This window comes from Pinus tabuliformis, chromosome 3_2, assembly GCF_031772625.1.
Source record: "Pinus tabuliformis cultivar Carrire ecotype Pingquan chromosome 3_2, CPIR1, whole genome shotgun sequence".
Classification (NCBI taxonomy): domain Eukaryota; kingdom Viridiplantae; phylum Streptophyta; class Pinopsida; order Pinales; family Pinaceae; genus Pinus; species Pinus tabuliformis.
In genome coordinates this window covers 814,640,915-814,655,606 of record NC_142302.1, presented here as the reverse complement: position 1 = coordinate 814,655,606, position 14,692 = coordinate 814,640,915, and the positions used below count along the sequence as shown (strand labels likewise).

General features: G+C 42.0%; 1 protein-coding gene across 1 annotated transcript; it reads right to left on the bottom strand.

Annotated features, from left to right (window-relative positions):
• Positions 1–13,657: 13,657 nt before the first annotated feature.
• Positions 13,658–14,413, bottom strand: LOC149183109 (cysteine-rich receptor-like protein kinase 2). Its single transcript, XM_089414832.1, has one exon. It carries the CDS (start codon positions 14,411–14,413, stop codon positions 13,658–13,660), a length of 756 nt encoding a protein of 251 aa, XP_089270958.1.
• Between the last annotated feature and the right edge of the window lie 279 nt (positions 14,414–14,692).

The following is a 14,692-nucleotide window of genomic DNA, read 5'->3' as shown; positions in this document are numbered from 1 at the left end:
TGCGTCCCCCGACCTTTTTCCTGTGTGGGAAAAAGTCGGGGGACGCAGGTCACCCTTAGGGCACCTGCGTACCCCGCAGAGCGATTTTTGAAACCCAAAACCCCCCAAAAATCAAAACTAAAACCTAAAACAAACTTTTAATCAGATGAAATTGAAGAGGGGGATGTTGTGAAATACCTGGAAGAGACGGCGTTCGATTCTGACGGTCGGATTCTCCGCAGCGACCACGGGAAGTTTCTTGCCAAAAGCCCTTTTTTCAACCTCAACAGTAAAATGGTAAAAATGACATGGTAAAAAGTCTTTTTATAGGTTTTTTGGATGAGTGAATGCTAGGTTTGTTCATTTTTCACCATGGAAGGATATTTTTCAATGCATTTTTGCCTATCTTAAACAGGTATGAGTAATGTGTTGTTTTTGTGCAGGACAAAGGGATTTAGGGGGAAAATTGTCATTTTTCACGAACCAAAATATCAAAGTCATCTTTCAAGCTCTTTTCTGACTCCTAAAATATGAAAAGATTGCCGAGCGTTTCTTTTACACTCGTTAAAACGGAATTAAAAGACGGTCCCCTTATAGCTCTTTTCTGACCGTAAAATCAGGAAAAGATTGCCGGGTTTTTGTCGTTTCAAACTCGATATGGAAATAAAACGACGTGTCCTTGATCGCTTTTTACTTTTCAGGTCAGTGGCACTAATTATGAAAGTACTCCTTGGTCGCAAGATCAAGTGGTTCCCCCAGGTATTATTTTATACTTTTTCGGGCTTGAGGGACACAAATCTACGAAAAAGTTCAACTTGGAGTCTTCTTAAGTTTCTCAGACTCTCTAAAATTGAAAAACGCTGAGTTTCTCCTATACTGGGCTCGTTAAAATTTCACAGTAAAGGACCTATTCAATTACAAACAGGAACGAACCACTCCTTCCTAGGGTTCGAATCAAAACTGGGTTGGACTCATCCGAAGGATGAGCTTATAATCAAGCATATGTTATCCTCCTCAAGCTTGTTAAAAATAAAGAGGTACTTGCTAGAAATGGTGGGGGAAAACAGAGAATAATGAGCCTATTTGTTATCTATTGTCTCAGAAGAAACTTTATTACCACTCTTGGACACGACACTTTTCATTCACCTGGGTTGGGAAATCCTTTACCTCACAGTTGATCAAACCACTTTGAAAGTCTTCAGCCGGGTTCCGGGGATTAACTTTGAGTTATTCATCACCAAGCCATCTGTCGTGTCGTTATGTGTTCAAGAGGTCTGCAAGCAAAACTTTCATCTACAAAATACTTATCATCCATTTAACCATCCCTGAGTCAGTCCTTACAGCAACATTTCTTCAACTTGAACAATGATTTCGTGTTGTGGGCTTGCCTACAACGGGTCGCTTTCTATCGACATCAGCACATTATCTAGAGAGATGACTTAGAAATCGTCAGTACCTTGAAGTCTGCATGCATCAATGGCAGGTTTCTCGCCTTTGACGTCAGTTTACATCATTGACTTTCGATCGAAGGACTCCGTGAAATGTTCGACATCAACTCATTCATTCACATCTCATGGATTGTACTGGGTACTTTAAGAACCATTGACATTACTTGTGGTCTCTCTCACACTTGTTAACAGTTTACATCATCGACTGGTAATCAAGTGGTTTCTACCATGTTCGACATCAACTCATTTATTCGCATGGCTAGAATCGTACCAACTCGAGAAGTAGAAATGAAGACCCTGGATCCAGTTTCCACCATCCAGGCTGCGAGGAGTTTTGTATTCATTGTCTAAATAGGCTAATCATAAACAGATGGCTGCGCCCATACTGTGCCTACAAAAGTCTATGATTATGATGTACTACAAGATCATTCCAGTATCAGAGTAGTTAGTCTGTTAGTTAAAGTTTTGGTCTGAGTATGGGAATGCCTACCTCAGTGATGATATAATCTTATACATGTATTTTGTGTTTAAAATTGCAGGTTCTGACCAGGCTCTCCACGAGATAATCCTTGAAATGATAAAGCGCTTCACCCTTCCTAGATTTACAAAACCCTAATCTACTACAGGCTTCGCACTTTAGGGGGCAATCTGTTACACTAAAAAATGTCACCATGGCTATATACAGTTAGTATGGCTCTATCAACAGTCATGCTATCCTCCTGGGCAAGTCTTAAGCCTCTGCTCTCCATGTCAAACTCTAAAAAGAGAGAAAAGTCTTTATAAATGTATTTATCTCTGGGTACGCAGGTTCTCTCAACCGTGCCTGCGGGTACGCACCTAATGTTCACAATAACTGCGTCCTTGGACGCTCTGTATGTAAAGGGGCAGGTGCGGCCTCCTGTAAAGGTCAAAATGCGCAAGTTTCATCTTTAAAAAGTTACTTGTGGTCATTTCTAGAGCATTCTAGAAGGTTGTTCGACGTGTATTGAGCGCCTCCAGATGGTTCATGTACCCCTACCAAAGAGGAACGTATCCCATCAATAAGGGAGCTATCCCATCCAAAGAGGGGATTATCCCATTGATGGTGGACCTGATTAACTTCCTCTTGAGTACTATAAATACAGGCATTGGGCCAGAAGGAGGGGAGGTTGAAAGCTAAACATTTCTAAGGGTAGATGCTGCAGGAATTAGGACTCCCATTTAGAAGCTTGTGAGGAGAGATTACCATCTTTTCTTGTTCTATTTGGAAGTGGGTGAGCTTTGTCAAAGTAAAGGAGAACTCTTGAAGGACCCTAGGAGGAACTTGTGCAACACCAAGCCTCAGGTTGTAATTGTTCCTTTTGTTACCTATTAATGCAAATGAGTCCATTCTTCTCAATAACTTGTTATTTATGAGTTGTTTCATGTACTCCTTGGTCTATATGTTAAATGTGTTTTATTCTATGAGATCATCAAGTGCTATTTAATCGTTTGATTGTTAGTGGATGCAGGTTTCAAAGTGAAGGAGGAGCTCATCCGGATCAGCGAAGCTGGACTGCTACAACAGCGTGGGACTACAGGTAGGATCTAAACACTTGATTTCTTATATAGTAAATGCATGTTTAGAGAAGGATTGCTCTTGTTTGTCTTGTTTGTCACTAGAGAGTCTTAGGCTCCTAGGGAGGTTGATTTGTGTCCGCACTATCGACTCTTTCCGCCTGACAAAAAGACATCGCTTGATTACCACTCAATGATGTAAACTGTTAACAAGCGCGAGAGGAATCACCGATAATGATAATGACCCTCAAGGAACTGCAGTACAATTCACGTGGTGTGAATAAAGGACTTGGCGTCGAACACAACCCAAAATCTTTCGGTCGAAGGCCATTGATGTAAACCTGTCGCAAGAAGTGAGAAACTTGCCATTGAGGCATGCAAGCTTCAAAGTACCGAATGGGGTGTTCCTAGATCAACTTCTTGGATAATGAGCTGATGTCGAAAAGAAGTGATCCGTCATAGGAGGGCCTTAATGAATCCCACATCAATGACACAGAACGGAGCAAATGATTTTTATGGAGGTGAAAACAATCTGGTGATATAAGGTTCAAGGTGGCGGTCATGAAAGAATGGAGTATAATGTATGGTAGTGGGTGAGACACAGGTGACTTCTCTGGATGACTTCTCTTGAACATATCGGCGACATTGATGTGATGGATTGGTATCATTAACCCCAAATGTGGATGGTATGGCATGACCATGGTGATTTGACCGGTGAATGAAACAACCCAACCCGACTCGGACACGGAGTGGAAGTGTCATGTTCAAGAGCGATTTGCTACCAACAAAGTTTCTTTGAGTTTTCTTCCCAATTTTTCCCTAGTCATTGTTGACCAGTACCTCTTTATTTTTGTCAAGCTTGAGGAGGATAACATATGCTTGTTCTATAATTTTCCCTTCAAGCAAACCCATCGCTATGTTTTAACGAGCCTAGCGATAGTGAAACTCGTTCTTGTCTAAAGACAAGTTTTTCGCTATTAATCTTTTTAACGAGTTTAACGACAAAGATAACTCGGTCCTTTTCAATTTTAGAGAGTCTGAAAAGGAACGTAAAGGTAACTCCAAAATTCCTTTTTCGTCATCTAATCCCTTAAGTCTGAAAAAGTATAAAATAATATAGAAGGGATGAATTTTCGATAGTTTTAACGAGCCGAACAAAACAAGTGCTCGATCTTTTTGTGTAATAATCCATCAGGTCCAAAAAGATTAAAATCTAGAGGAGGGATAGCACTTCCTGTCCCTTTAACGAGCTGGAGAGGCTAATGTCTTGACAATCTTTTCATATTTTATGAGTTAGTTGAAAAGAGCTTAAAGGAGACTCGTCTTTTGAGGAACGAGTGATAAAACAGGTAGCAGCTAATTCCAGGTAAGGTTTGGAATTTTCCAATCACAACAATTTCACAAGGATGGCTAGTGAAATCACTCTTCGCAGCTGTTCCTCAAAATAGGTAAACAAACAAATGGAGGTGAATGATCGGCCAATGAAAAAGTGGAGGTAACGGTGCAAACACGACCAAGGCTTTAATGGCTGAAGTACTACATTCACGATGGTTATTTACCGGGGAATAGTTCATTTTTTAATGAGCTTAAACGCGGGTGGAAACATTTGCTCATGTCTTATGTTTATTTTTTAACGAGCTTGAACTATGTGCTAAAACTGCTCGATGCGGGTTTATTTTTTAATGAGCTTGAACCTTGCGGTAACACTGCTCGATTAATCCAGTCTTGTGATAAGAATGTCTCATATAAAAACGACAACTTTTAGAGATTTGCCCCACATCCTTTCTTTATGCAAGTTAGGAAACAACCAATCCTACGAGTTTAAAGGGTTAGAGGTCCTAAAAATTTAAAAAATAAATAGTCGCTCTTCGCTTGCATTCCAAAAGGTTTGCATGCCCCCAGGTATAAAACAGAGTTTCAAGGTTACCCCTTCTTTATTCCGTTAAAACATTTGTTTTACCGAGAGAGGCCTACCTCTTACAGGTTACCCAAAGATTGCTCTATTCACAGCGTAAACAAAACACTTCTCTGGCGATGTCTACCGAAATAAACAAAGGTGAGCGGTGATGCCCACCAACTCACATAACTTTGACAAGAGAATCTTGTTCTAGAATAACCCCTCTTCCAATCATAGACGGGGGTATAGACTAGTCATATTTTCCTGTGGAAACCTACCCTATACCCGAAGTTTTCCTGCCGAAGCAGACCAGGGTGCATGCCCCCTGGGTTTCATTCATATCCCTCCGAATCACTCGCGCTCATCGGGAGGACGGACTGGAGATTGAGACATTTCTTGCGTGAAAAGACCATTCAGGGATGGTATATGACTATTTACTCTGTATGATCCGGGAAATGAAAGCTGGTCCACGAGCTTGACCACTCTTCCTTCGTGCGGAAAACACATTACTCTAAAGAGTGAGGAGACAATTGCTCCCATGCAATAAATATAGTGTCGGCCAAGGAGTAGATTGTAATCCAGGGGCCCTTGAACTACTATTGCGTTAGTGTGAACGGTTTTCCCTCTCAATGTTATCGGCACATCGGGAAGGATCCCTAACGGTCGACTGGTTCCTTTATCAAAGCCTATCAGATTTCTCATTTCAGGCAAAAGCGATGGTGAACCAAGCGCTTTCCAAGCAGTTGAGGAAAGGATACTCACAGAAGCCCCCTCATCTATGATGGTACCAGCCATAACCATTCTATATATTTGAACAATAATTCAGAATGGTACACTAGCTGGTAAACGGGATCTGCCTAGTTGATTCCAGTTGAAGGAGACAACTAGGTTGCTTGGAGGTGGGACCGAATAGACGGTGGGGTACGACTCTGATGAACTTCCTTCCTGTAGTAAAGGAACAGGTAAATTGCCCCCATGTTCGTTGGAGTCTGTGCTTATGAAAATAATTTGGACGGTGTCATCCTTGTTCTCTTCAGTGATTGTATCATCTGAAGATGGAACCTCTGAAGGCAAGACCGGGTCAACTGCCGCCTCGACCTTTTGACTTTCTTCTGGTATGGATTCAGATGGTTCATCTTCAATGACAGATGCTTCGGCCGACCACCTGAGCGGGTTAGCCGGATTTTCAACTAGTGACGGAATCGGCAAGTGTTTTTTATATCCAGGAGGAAGTCGTAACAGTGAAACCGGACGATCATCCAAAACTCTTTTAGCTTCGTCTAAGAAGGGACAACAGATGGTATGATCGCCTTCACACAGTTTACAAGGAAATCTATATTTTCCTTTTTGTCCTCGGGCTTCACTTTCACTAGTTGACGGTGTGTTTTCAACATGATCAACAGAGGTTGACGACACCGGGTTGTGCAAACGAGGAGACCAGTCCCTTAAGGTCCGAGGGATGCAAGGAAAATCTCTGTGAAAGTGGTCTCCTTTGCAAATGACACATGGCGATTTAGGCCTGGTCGGTGCAGTGTGTGGATTTTCGTTAGACGACACTCATTTTCCCCCATTTGCTTTTGGCTCCCTCTTCTTCTTCTCTTTCTTCTTCTTTTCCTTCTTCTCCTTAGGAACTTGACTTTTGGCTTTACCAGCCCCATCAAGCGAAGAGGAAGGAGGAGAGGAAAAATTATAGGAAGTAGAAGGTTGGTGGGTAACTCTGGACTCGTCTAATTGCTGATTCGATTGTTCAGGAATAGTGGTGTTCTGAACGACAAAGGTTGAGAAGAGCCATACAGGCAAACCAATTGTCAGTCCTGGAAGCGACAATGTGGCCATATGTGGTGCACCAACATCTCCCCAAGAGGAGAAGGGACTAGGATTTCCTCCAAGGGGAATTCCTTGGTTGGTGGACTCCATTTTCTCAACCCAAGATCAACGTAGGAAAGGGGTAATGAATATTCCGTTTAAAATAAATTTTTAGACGCTTTGACACAACTTGTTTTTTCAGTTTTTAAGAGTCGAGAAAAAACAAAAGATGACTCTAGTCGCCTTCGATTTTTAATGAGCCTGAAGTGACAAGTGCTCAGATGGACCTTTTCCTTTAAGGAGTCTGAAAAGGAACGAAAGGGACTGCTCTGGAGATCTAGGTAGAGGGAGTACCAAACCAATCACAAAAATGCAGAATACTTTTTACGGTATGACAGTTAATCTTCCCGAATGCTGTGTTCAGTGCATTGCGATCGATAGGGCAGCAGAAACGGCTTCCTATGGATAAAGGATTTAAGCCTATAGGGGTCTCCCAAAATATACTCGACGGTACGTGGGAGCACAAGTCCGTACTGGAACTTATCTTCTCAAGGTGGAGGAATCACCCAACCATCAGTGAGGACAACAGTTACCAGGCTTTATGATGTCGGAATACGTCTCTAGCCTAGACCTCTAAATGTTGTGCGTTAAGTTTCAAAGCGTTGTTAGATTCATTGAATTTATTTTAAGTTGATCTTGTTTATGAAGTTTGCCTTTCGGGTTCACCACGAGATGTAGATGTAATTCCTAAAATGCAATCTAAAGATGATAAACAAACTTTTTATCTCTTTTGTGCAATGAAAATCCTAGCTACTAGGGAAAAGAAAGACATAATCTTTTCAAAAAGAGCAAAGAGCACACTGTAAATGCACTTTTCTAAATCAAGCCAAACAGACTGTCTATATGCAAATGCACATGCATGTATTTGTTTTCGACTTTCTTAGTATTGATGCTAAAAAGAAAGTTGATGTACAAATCTGAATTTCTTTTCAAGCGACAAATATAAACAAGCTCTTTTTCGAAATCAAAAATAGAGATGATTACGACACCTTACGATTTTGAAATGAACACTCGTTCTTCAAACTTAGAAAATTACAAATTCAGACCAAAGGCAATACTAACAGGATAATCGACCATCAACAGTAATCAAACTTTCTCCTATGATTGAAATCGACACTTGCGACAAATTCAAATCAAAGGACGATAGTACGACTATGCTACTTTTGCAAAGGAAAACTGTAAACGACTCAACAAACACACAAAAACATCTACAATTCTTTTGTACAAAGGAGGCGGAATAACAGCAAGGAAAAGGGGTTTCAAATAGACATATACTGATCACAGGTAGCAAAATTAAGGGATAGAACTGGAAAGAATGAAGCACAGGAACCACAGCTGCACAGAGCTAGTCTGATCGGTGCACCTGTAACATAGAGAATCTGAAATGCAGCGCAGGTTGTCCCTTCGGGAAGTGCGCTGAAATTCAGAATCTCTGAAAAGTACCTGCGCTGGGCCAGAAATGAGACTCTGTCTGGGTTCCGGGTCACAGTTTGCAGTTCAGTCCTTGGTTTTTGGCCGAGTAAAAAGTAATCAGTAATGCAACAATCAAGGGTAGATCTAAGGAGGATCTAAGAGCTATCACAAGGAAAATCAGATAGTTTGTGAATCAGCTATTTAAATCATAAACAGATCCAGTGAATGGATTGAAGCAGCAGTTATGTACTTTGCATTTGTTATGGCAAATGCAGTTCGAATGCTACTTATAAGTCTATGAAACAAACAACAAAGAATAATAAACAAAAAAACTAATTATGTCCCGAGTGGAGTCACCATTTTGTTACAGGGAAAAGTGTCTATTTAGAACTGCTCTATCCCACTAAGGTGTGACAGCTACATTAGAAACAAACAGAGAAAAGCTACTTTTTTATTTCCTTTATGAATTATAGATAGAGAGGAATAGAAAGAACCAACCTGTGTCTTGCGCTAATCCTTTGATTCGATCCCTCTCTTCTTTGATAGTCTCCAGCTACCTACTCACCAGCACGCCCAGCTTCATAAAGTACCTGTAAGATCACAGAAGCATAGCACTATACAAAGACATGGATCTATATTCATAAACAACTTAGGATCAGATTTAAATTGACCATACAAATGTAACAAGCATCAATGATACAAAAGCATGGAGGAGAACTCAAATAGCTTTTATTGATAAACAAGAAAAGATCCAGGAGGAGTTACAACCAGTGGTTCCAACCCAGCATCAACCTCCCAGCAAAGAAGCCCCTCTTCACCTCAAACAAAGCATAGATCACCCAACAGTCTAATGTTTGTCTCTAGAAACCAACAACAATTCCTTACAATATGCAAAATTCCAGCCTCTGGATCTCTGGGATGAGGGATCCATATATAGATATTTGTAAGGAGGATGAGTCAACTTGTGATTTGATTAGTGTCTTCTCTCTGTCAGTTCTTGCTTCCACTTGGAGACTGAGGGCCTCTTACTCATCCTTGGTCGAATTCAGTGAGGCAAGTGTCACAGGAGAAGATTCTGGAAGCTTCCATTACCTCTCCACCTCGCAGAATGACACTGCCATTTGTCATTTCTCGCCCATCGCACCCCACAAAAGGGAGTTTTGAAATGAAACGCACCCTCACAGTGCATTTGGGTGAGATGCAACGCACCTAGCCAGTGGAGCAGCTGCAATGATCATGTTTTGACCAATTTTGAGTAGTTTTTCATGGAGAACTTCTGGGAGAAGTTGTAATCCGTTGACCTTGTTCCTTTAGGGGTTAGAACAATACTTTCAGGGACTTAGGAGCCCTTGGTTTATGGACATTTCATGCTTGGAGTTGTAGGGCACAAAAATGTCTATAACAACTGGCTTGCAGTTAGTCATGTAAAATCTCTCGAGGAGATCCCATGCATGCTTAGCCTAAGAGAGTTTGATTCCTGTGGCATCCTGGCTGATCTCAAGACCGAGAAAGAAGTGTAATGGACCCATGTCCGTCATCAAGAACCTATCATGCAAGGCCCTCTTGACTGCAGCAACGGCTAAAGTCGAGCTGTCTGTGATCAGGAGATCATCCACATACAAAACTAAGATAAGAAGAGAATCATGTGTCTTGAGCATATAAACATTCGGATCAGACTTACATCTTTCAAATTTTTGTGATAAGAGAAAAGAATCCATCTTTGCGTACCAAGCTCTCGGGGCCTGCTAAATTCTCTAGAGAGATTTCTTCAGTCTGTAGACTAAAGATGAATCCTGAATGAAACCATATGGCTACTCCATGTAGATCTCCTCAGATAGGTCTCCGTGAAGAAAGGAATTCTTCACATCCATCTTATGTACTTCCCATCCCTGGGCAGCCGCAATGGCAAGTGCAAGGTGTATGGAATCCATCTTTGCTACTAGAGCAAAGGTCTCATCATAATCAATGCCATCCACTTGCTGGAAGCCTTTGGCTACTAGCCTAGCTTTATGTCTGGTGATTTGCCAATCTATAACACTCTTGGTCCTGTAGACCCATTTGCATTGGACAAGTTTCCTTCTTGAAGGAAGGGGGACCAGATCCCAGGTCTGGTTCTCGAGGAGGGAGTTATACTCCTCCTCCATGGCGGACTCCCAAGATGGATGCCTAGCAGCCTCAGCATAGGACTGCAGATCAGAAGACTGAACCAGATGAGAATGCCAGGATGGTGTTGGTTCAGTGGCAGTGAGGGCAAGAGGAGGCTCAATAAACTCTGGGCTAGTCCTCTGTGGATTAGAATTATCCCCCACAAGACCATTTCTAGCAGCTGGGTGGTCTTGTGCATATATCTCACATAAGCTCCTTGTTCTCTAATTTATGACAAGGGAAGTTGATTCACTGTTGGAAGCCCGATCCGGGCTTGGATGTGGATCATCATATGCATGCACTAGATCTATATTTCAAGACTTTGTCTCTACATTTGCATGCTCTATTGCGGCATTTTCATGCTCTGTATCTGCATCTGAGTGTACTGAGCCATCATCCCAGACATGAGGTAGATAAAAGGTGTCTGCATGCGGCAATTGAGGTGCATGCGAGAGACTTTCCTCAAATTTGACACTTCGCTCAATGATGAGCTTGTCCGTAGAGGAAATCAAGAGTCGGTATTCCTTCACACCATCAGGGTATCCAACAAAGATGCACTCAATGCTATGTGGATCAAGAGCTTTCCTCTTTTAAGAGGGGATCCTGGCCCATGCTCGGGAGCCGAAACTTGGAAGTGGGTGACCTTTGGTTTAGTGTCGCTCCAAGCCTCAAAGGGAGTCTGATCCTTGACAGACCTATGATGAGATCTGTTTTGGATGTAGTTAGCACAATTAAGTTCTTCAGCCCATAGCTTATGAGGCAGTGACTTAGAATGCAACATGCAGGAAGCCATCTCTTTGAGAGATCGGTTCTTTCTCTAAGCAACTCTGTTCTGCTGTGGAGTGTGTGGAACTGTGTACTGCAACTGTATACCAGACTCAAGGCAAAGGTTCTGAAGTGTTGTGTTAACATATTCCGCCCCCATTGTCTGTACGGAGGGCTTTGATCTTTCTCTTTGACTGTGTCTCAACTAGTGCTTTGAAATCTTCAAAGTGCGCAAAAACTTCAGATTTGTCCCTGAGAAGATACACCCAAGTACACCGTGAGAAATCATCAATAAATGTAAGCACATACCTTGCTTTGTTGATGGAAGGATGAGGAAAAGGCCCCATGAAATGACTATCGATTAGATCTAGAGGAGAGGATGTTCTGTGAGTCTTGCAGGTGTCAAACTTTTCTCTAGGATGTTTTCCAAGGACACACCCTTCACAAACTCCTTTGGAGAAATTGATATTTGGCAAGCCTTCCACTATCTCATGCTTGCTTAGCTACTGCATATACCTGTAATTTAAGTGACCAAACCTCTCGTGCCAAAGCCTACTACTATCATCAGCATGTGTAAGCAATAAGGAGGATTCAGATTCAATAAATTCAGAAAATGTATAGAGTCTGGCTCCATTGTTTACCTCACTTGTTGCAATTTTGGAGCTGCTATGTAGGTCATATATGTTCACTGCATCTGGAGTGAATTCCACTCTCTTTCCGGTGCCGAAATGAGTGATTCGATAAACTAAAACCAGGTTTACCGAAAGTTTTGGAACATGAAGCACATCTTCAAAGCTTCCGTGTAAAAGTTCCACTCTACCTTTTCCGGTGACCTCAATAGGTGAGTCATCTCCCATAAGGATGGGAGGTCCTTTGCATACATCCAAAGAGGAATAGACTTCCTTTGCAGCAGCCATATGATGTGATGCACCAGAATCTATAATCCATGCATCAGGGGAAGAATTAATTGCAACTAAAGCATGAAAATTGTTACCTTTCCCGTGTGGTGGATCCTCAGTTTTCTTCTTGGCGTCTTGAGGGATGTGGTCCCCAAGGTTGTGCTTCTGAAGGATTTCTGCCATTTGGTCAATTTGTTTCTTCATGCAAGAGGATTCTGGATAGAATCCTCTTTGAAAGTAGGTGCATTTGTTTCCTTTCTTCCCTTTCTCATTTCTCGAGCCGGAGGAGTCATTGAAGGGCTTGGTGTACCCTTTCTTCTTTGGATGGGAATGCGCTTTTTCCTTTGTCTTTTTGCTGCTGATTTTTCTGATTTGAATCAGATCTGTAATTTTTATTGTGGCTGCCATCATGCACAGCAACTGCATGCGCTTTTGGAGGTTTGATTTTCCCCATGCCAATTAGTTTATCTTGCTCAAAAGTAAGGAACTCCATGAACTCTTTGAGAGAAGGCATAGTGTAGGATTTATCTGTTGCGAGCCTTACTGAATGAAATGTAGACACAAAGACAGAGTATTCCGGTTTGAGCTTTGACATAATAGAGAGAACTTGGCGACTTCCTTGGATTTGTCAATTCCACAACCCTTGAGTTGCAACAATAGATCATTATGTTTGGTGAAGAAGTCTTGAATTCTATCATAGTTCCATGGATCCAATGACAGCAGCTCCACTTCAAGTAGATGTCCTTTCATCTCATCCTGTTTCCCGTAGAGTTCTTCAACCTTTTTCCAAATTTCATTGGGAGTATTGCAGGCAGATAGATGAAACTGCAACTCTAGGGAGATGCACATGCATATGGATCCGTGTGCCTCATCCATGCGGTTGAGGTACTTGGATTTCTTTATGGATGAAGTGGGTTCCACTTCTGCAGCCATGGTAATCCTGTACAACCTTTTTTGACGAAGGTATCGAGCCATTTGGTCCTTTCATTCATGAGAGTTGTACGGTGTTAGGATCGATGCTTTGGGAAACTCCATTTTTTTGTCGATCTTCAATCTCCAAGCTATAATTCCTTCAAAATAAAGTACTGGTGCACCTTTTATCTAGCAACCTGTGGGCTCTAATACCATGTAAATGTGTTAGAAAAGCTGCACAGATGAATCTAGCTAGTAAATGTTGAACACATAGCTTTGCAGAGCAAAAACACTAAAAGAAAATCGAAAGAACAAAAGAATGATATATTAGAAAATAGGTTACAATCCTCACAATATAGCATTACTAGGTGAAGATCCCAAGGTAATGCACCATAGTGGTGATCAACGAGAGGACTCAACACCTACAACAAGTTCCGGAGAGAACTAGCTAGTTGCGAAGCAAATCAGGGAGCAAATCATGGAGAAAAAGTAGCCAGTTGTAGAGTTAAAGGAGGAGCAAATTAGGGAGTAAATCATGCAGAAGAACTAGCCAGTTGCGGAGTTAAAGAAGGAGCAAATCAGGTAGTAAATCATGCAGAAGGAATCTTGCATGTAGTCCCATGCTCTAAGTAAGTGTCCACATGTAGGTGTGTAGTACTCCAACAAACGCCGCTCAGCCAATGCATCCCAAGAGTATAGGCACTAGTTTCGATGACGATTTCCCCGACGGGTGTCAGATTAGCCAATGCTGCGTTTCGAATTAAAACAAAGCAATCAAGATAGATGTTATATCAGAATCAAACAACAAATAGTCGCAGCAGATCTAGAAAGCTCATACGCGAAGTCAGGTTATCCTTGAAAAACGAGTAAGTTGAGTAGCGCATGAAACAGCCCGCCTCGAGACCCTGAGATTCACGATTGGGAAGACAGGTTAGTAGTTCATTCTGAGCTTCTATCAGGCATCCTTGGCAACTGCTAGTTGTAAGGGTGGGCCAACACTGAGTGACACCATATAGGGAGCCATCAATGGAGCCAGTCGCATAACCGTTATTTGCAGAAGCGTTTTCTATGAGGTTCCCGGATAAGGAAGTGGCTCTCTGAGAGAACGTCTGCGGATCGGTGTCATTTGTGGAGCCACAGACATGGGAAGCCCCAGGGTCGACATCCTGACCGTAAAAACTAGTATTCTCATAGCGGAAGAAACAACCATCCAGATGAACCCGACCACCATTAGATTTGGGACAATATGCCTTTACATGAGTTTCCGCTTCCATTACGCATTCCAAGCACTCGTTGGCGGTTAAGTACTTCCGACGCACAGCATCCGTTTTGCCATATTTATTTGAAGTAGCGAAGCCCTCTGAGGAGAGATTTGAGTTGAGGGATGAAAAGACAGCCTTCTGATTTTGCTGAAACGCTGTGACGTTAACATAAGTATATGTCTCTGTGTTGTTGCAACCTTGGCCCGCTAGTGCGGACTGGGGATCGTCGGCTGCCAGACCTACTGCAATCATCATGGCCACCAGAAATCTAAAATGTGCAAGATGCGCCATCAGTCCAGCCAATAACCAATGACTCGAATGGCATTTGAACCCAATACATATTTAGTAATAAATAAGGGTTATATTGCTTTTAAGGGGTTAGTTAATCAATAGTAACACATAAGCGCACGAGACTAAGAAAGAATGGATTCCTATGGGGCCGGGATTTGACTGGTCTGTCACCAGGGTATTTGGTGGTCAAATAATTCAATCTGAAATTCCAACCAGAACACATTAATGAAAAGAATGAAAAAGTGGCATCGTTTACCGAGGCGCTTATACTTTTAAAAA

Coding starts and splice junctions, on each gene's coding strand:
- LOC149183109 (XM_089414832.1), bottom strand. CDS start 14,413: ATGGCGCATCTTGCACATTTTAGATTTCTGGTGGCCATGATGATTGCA.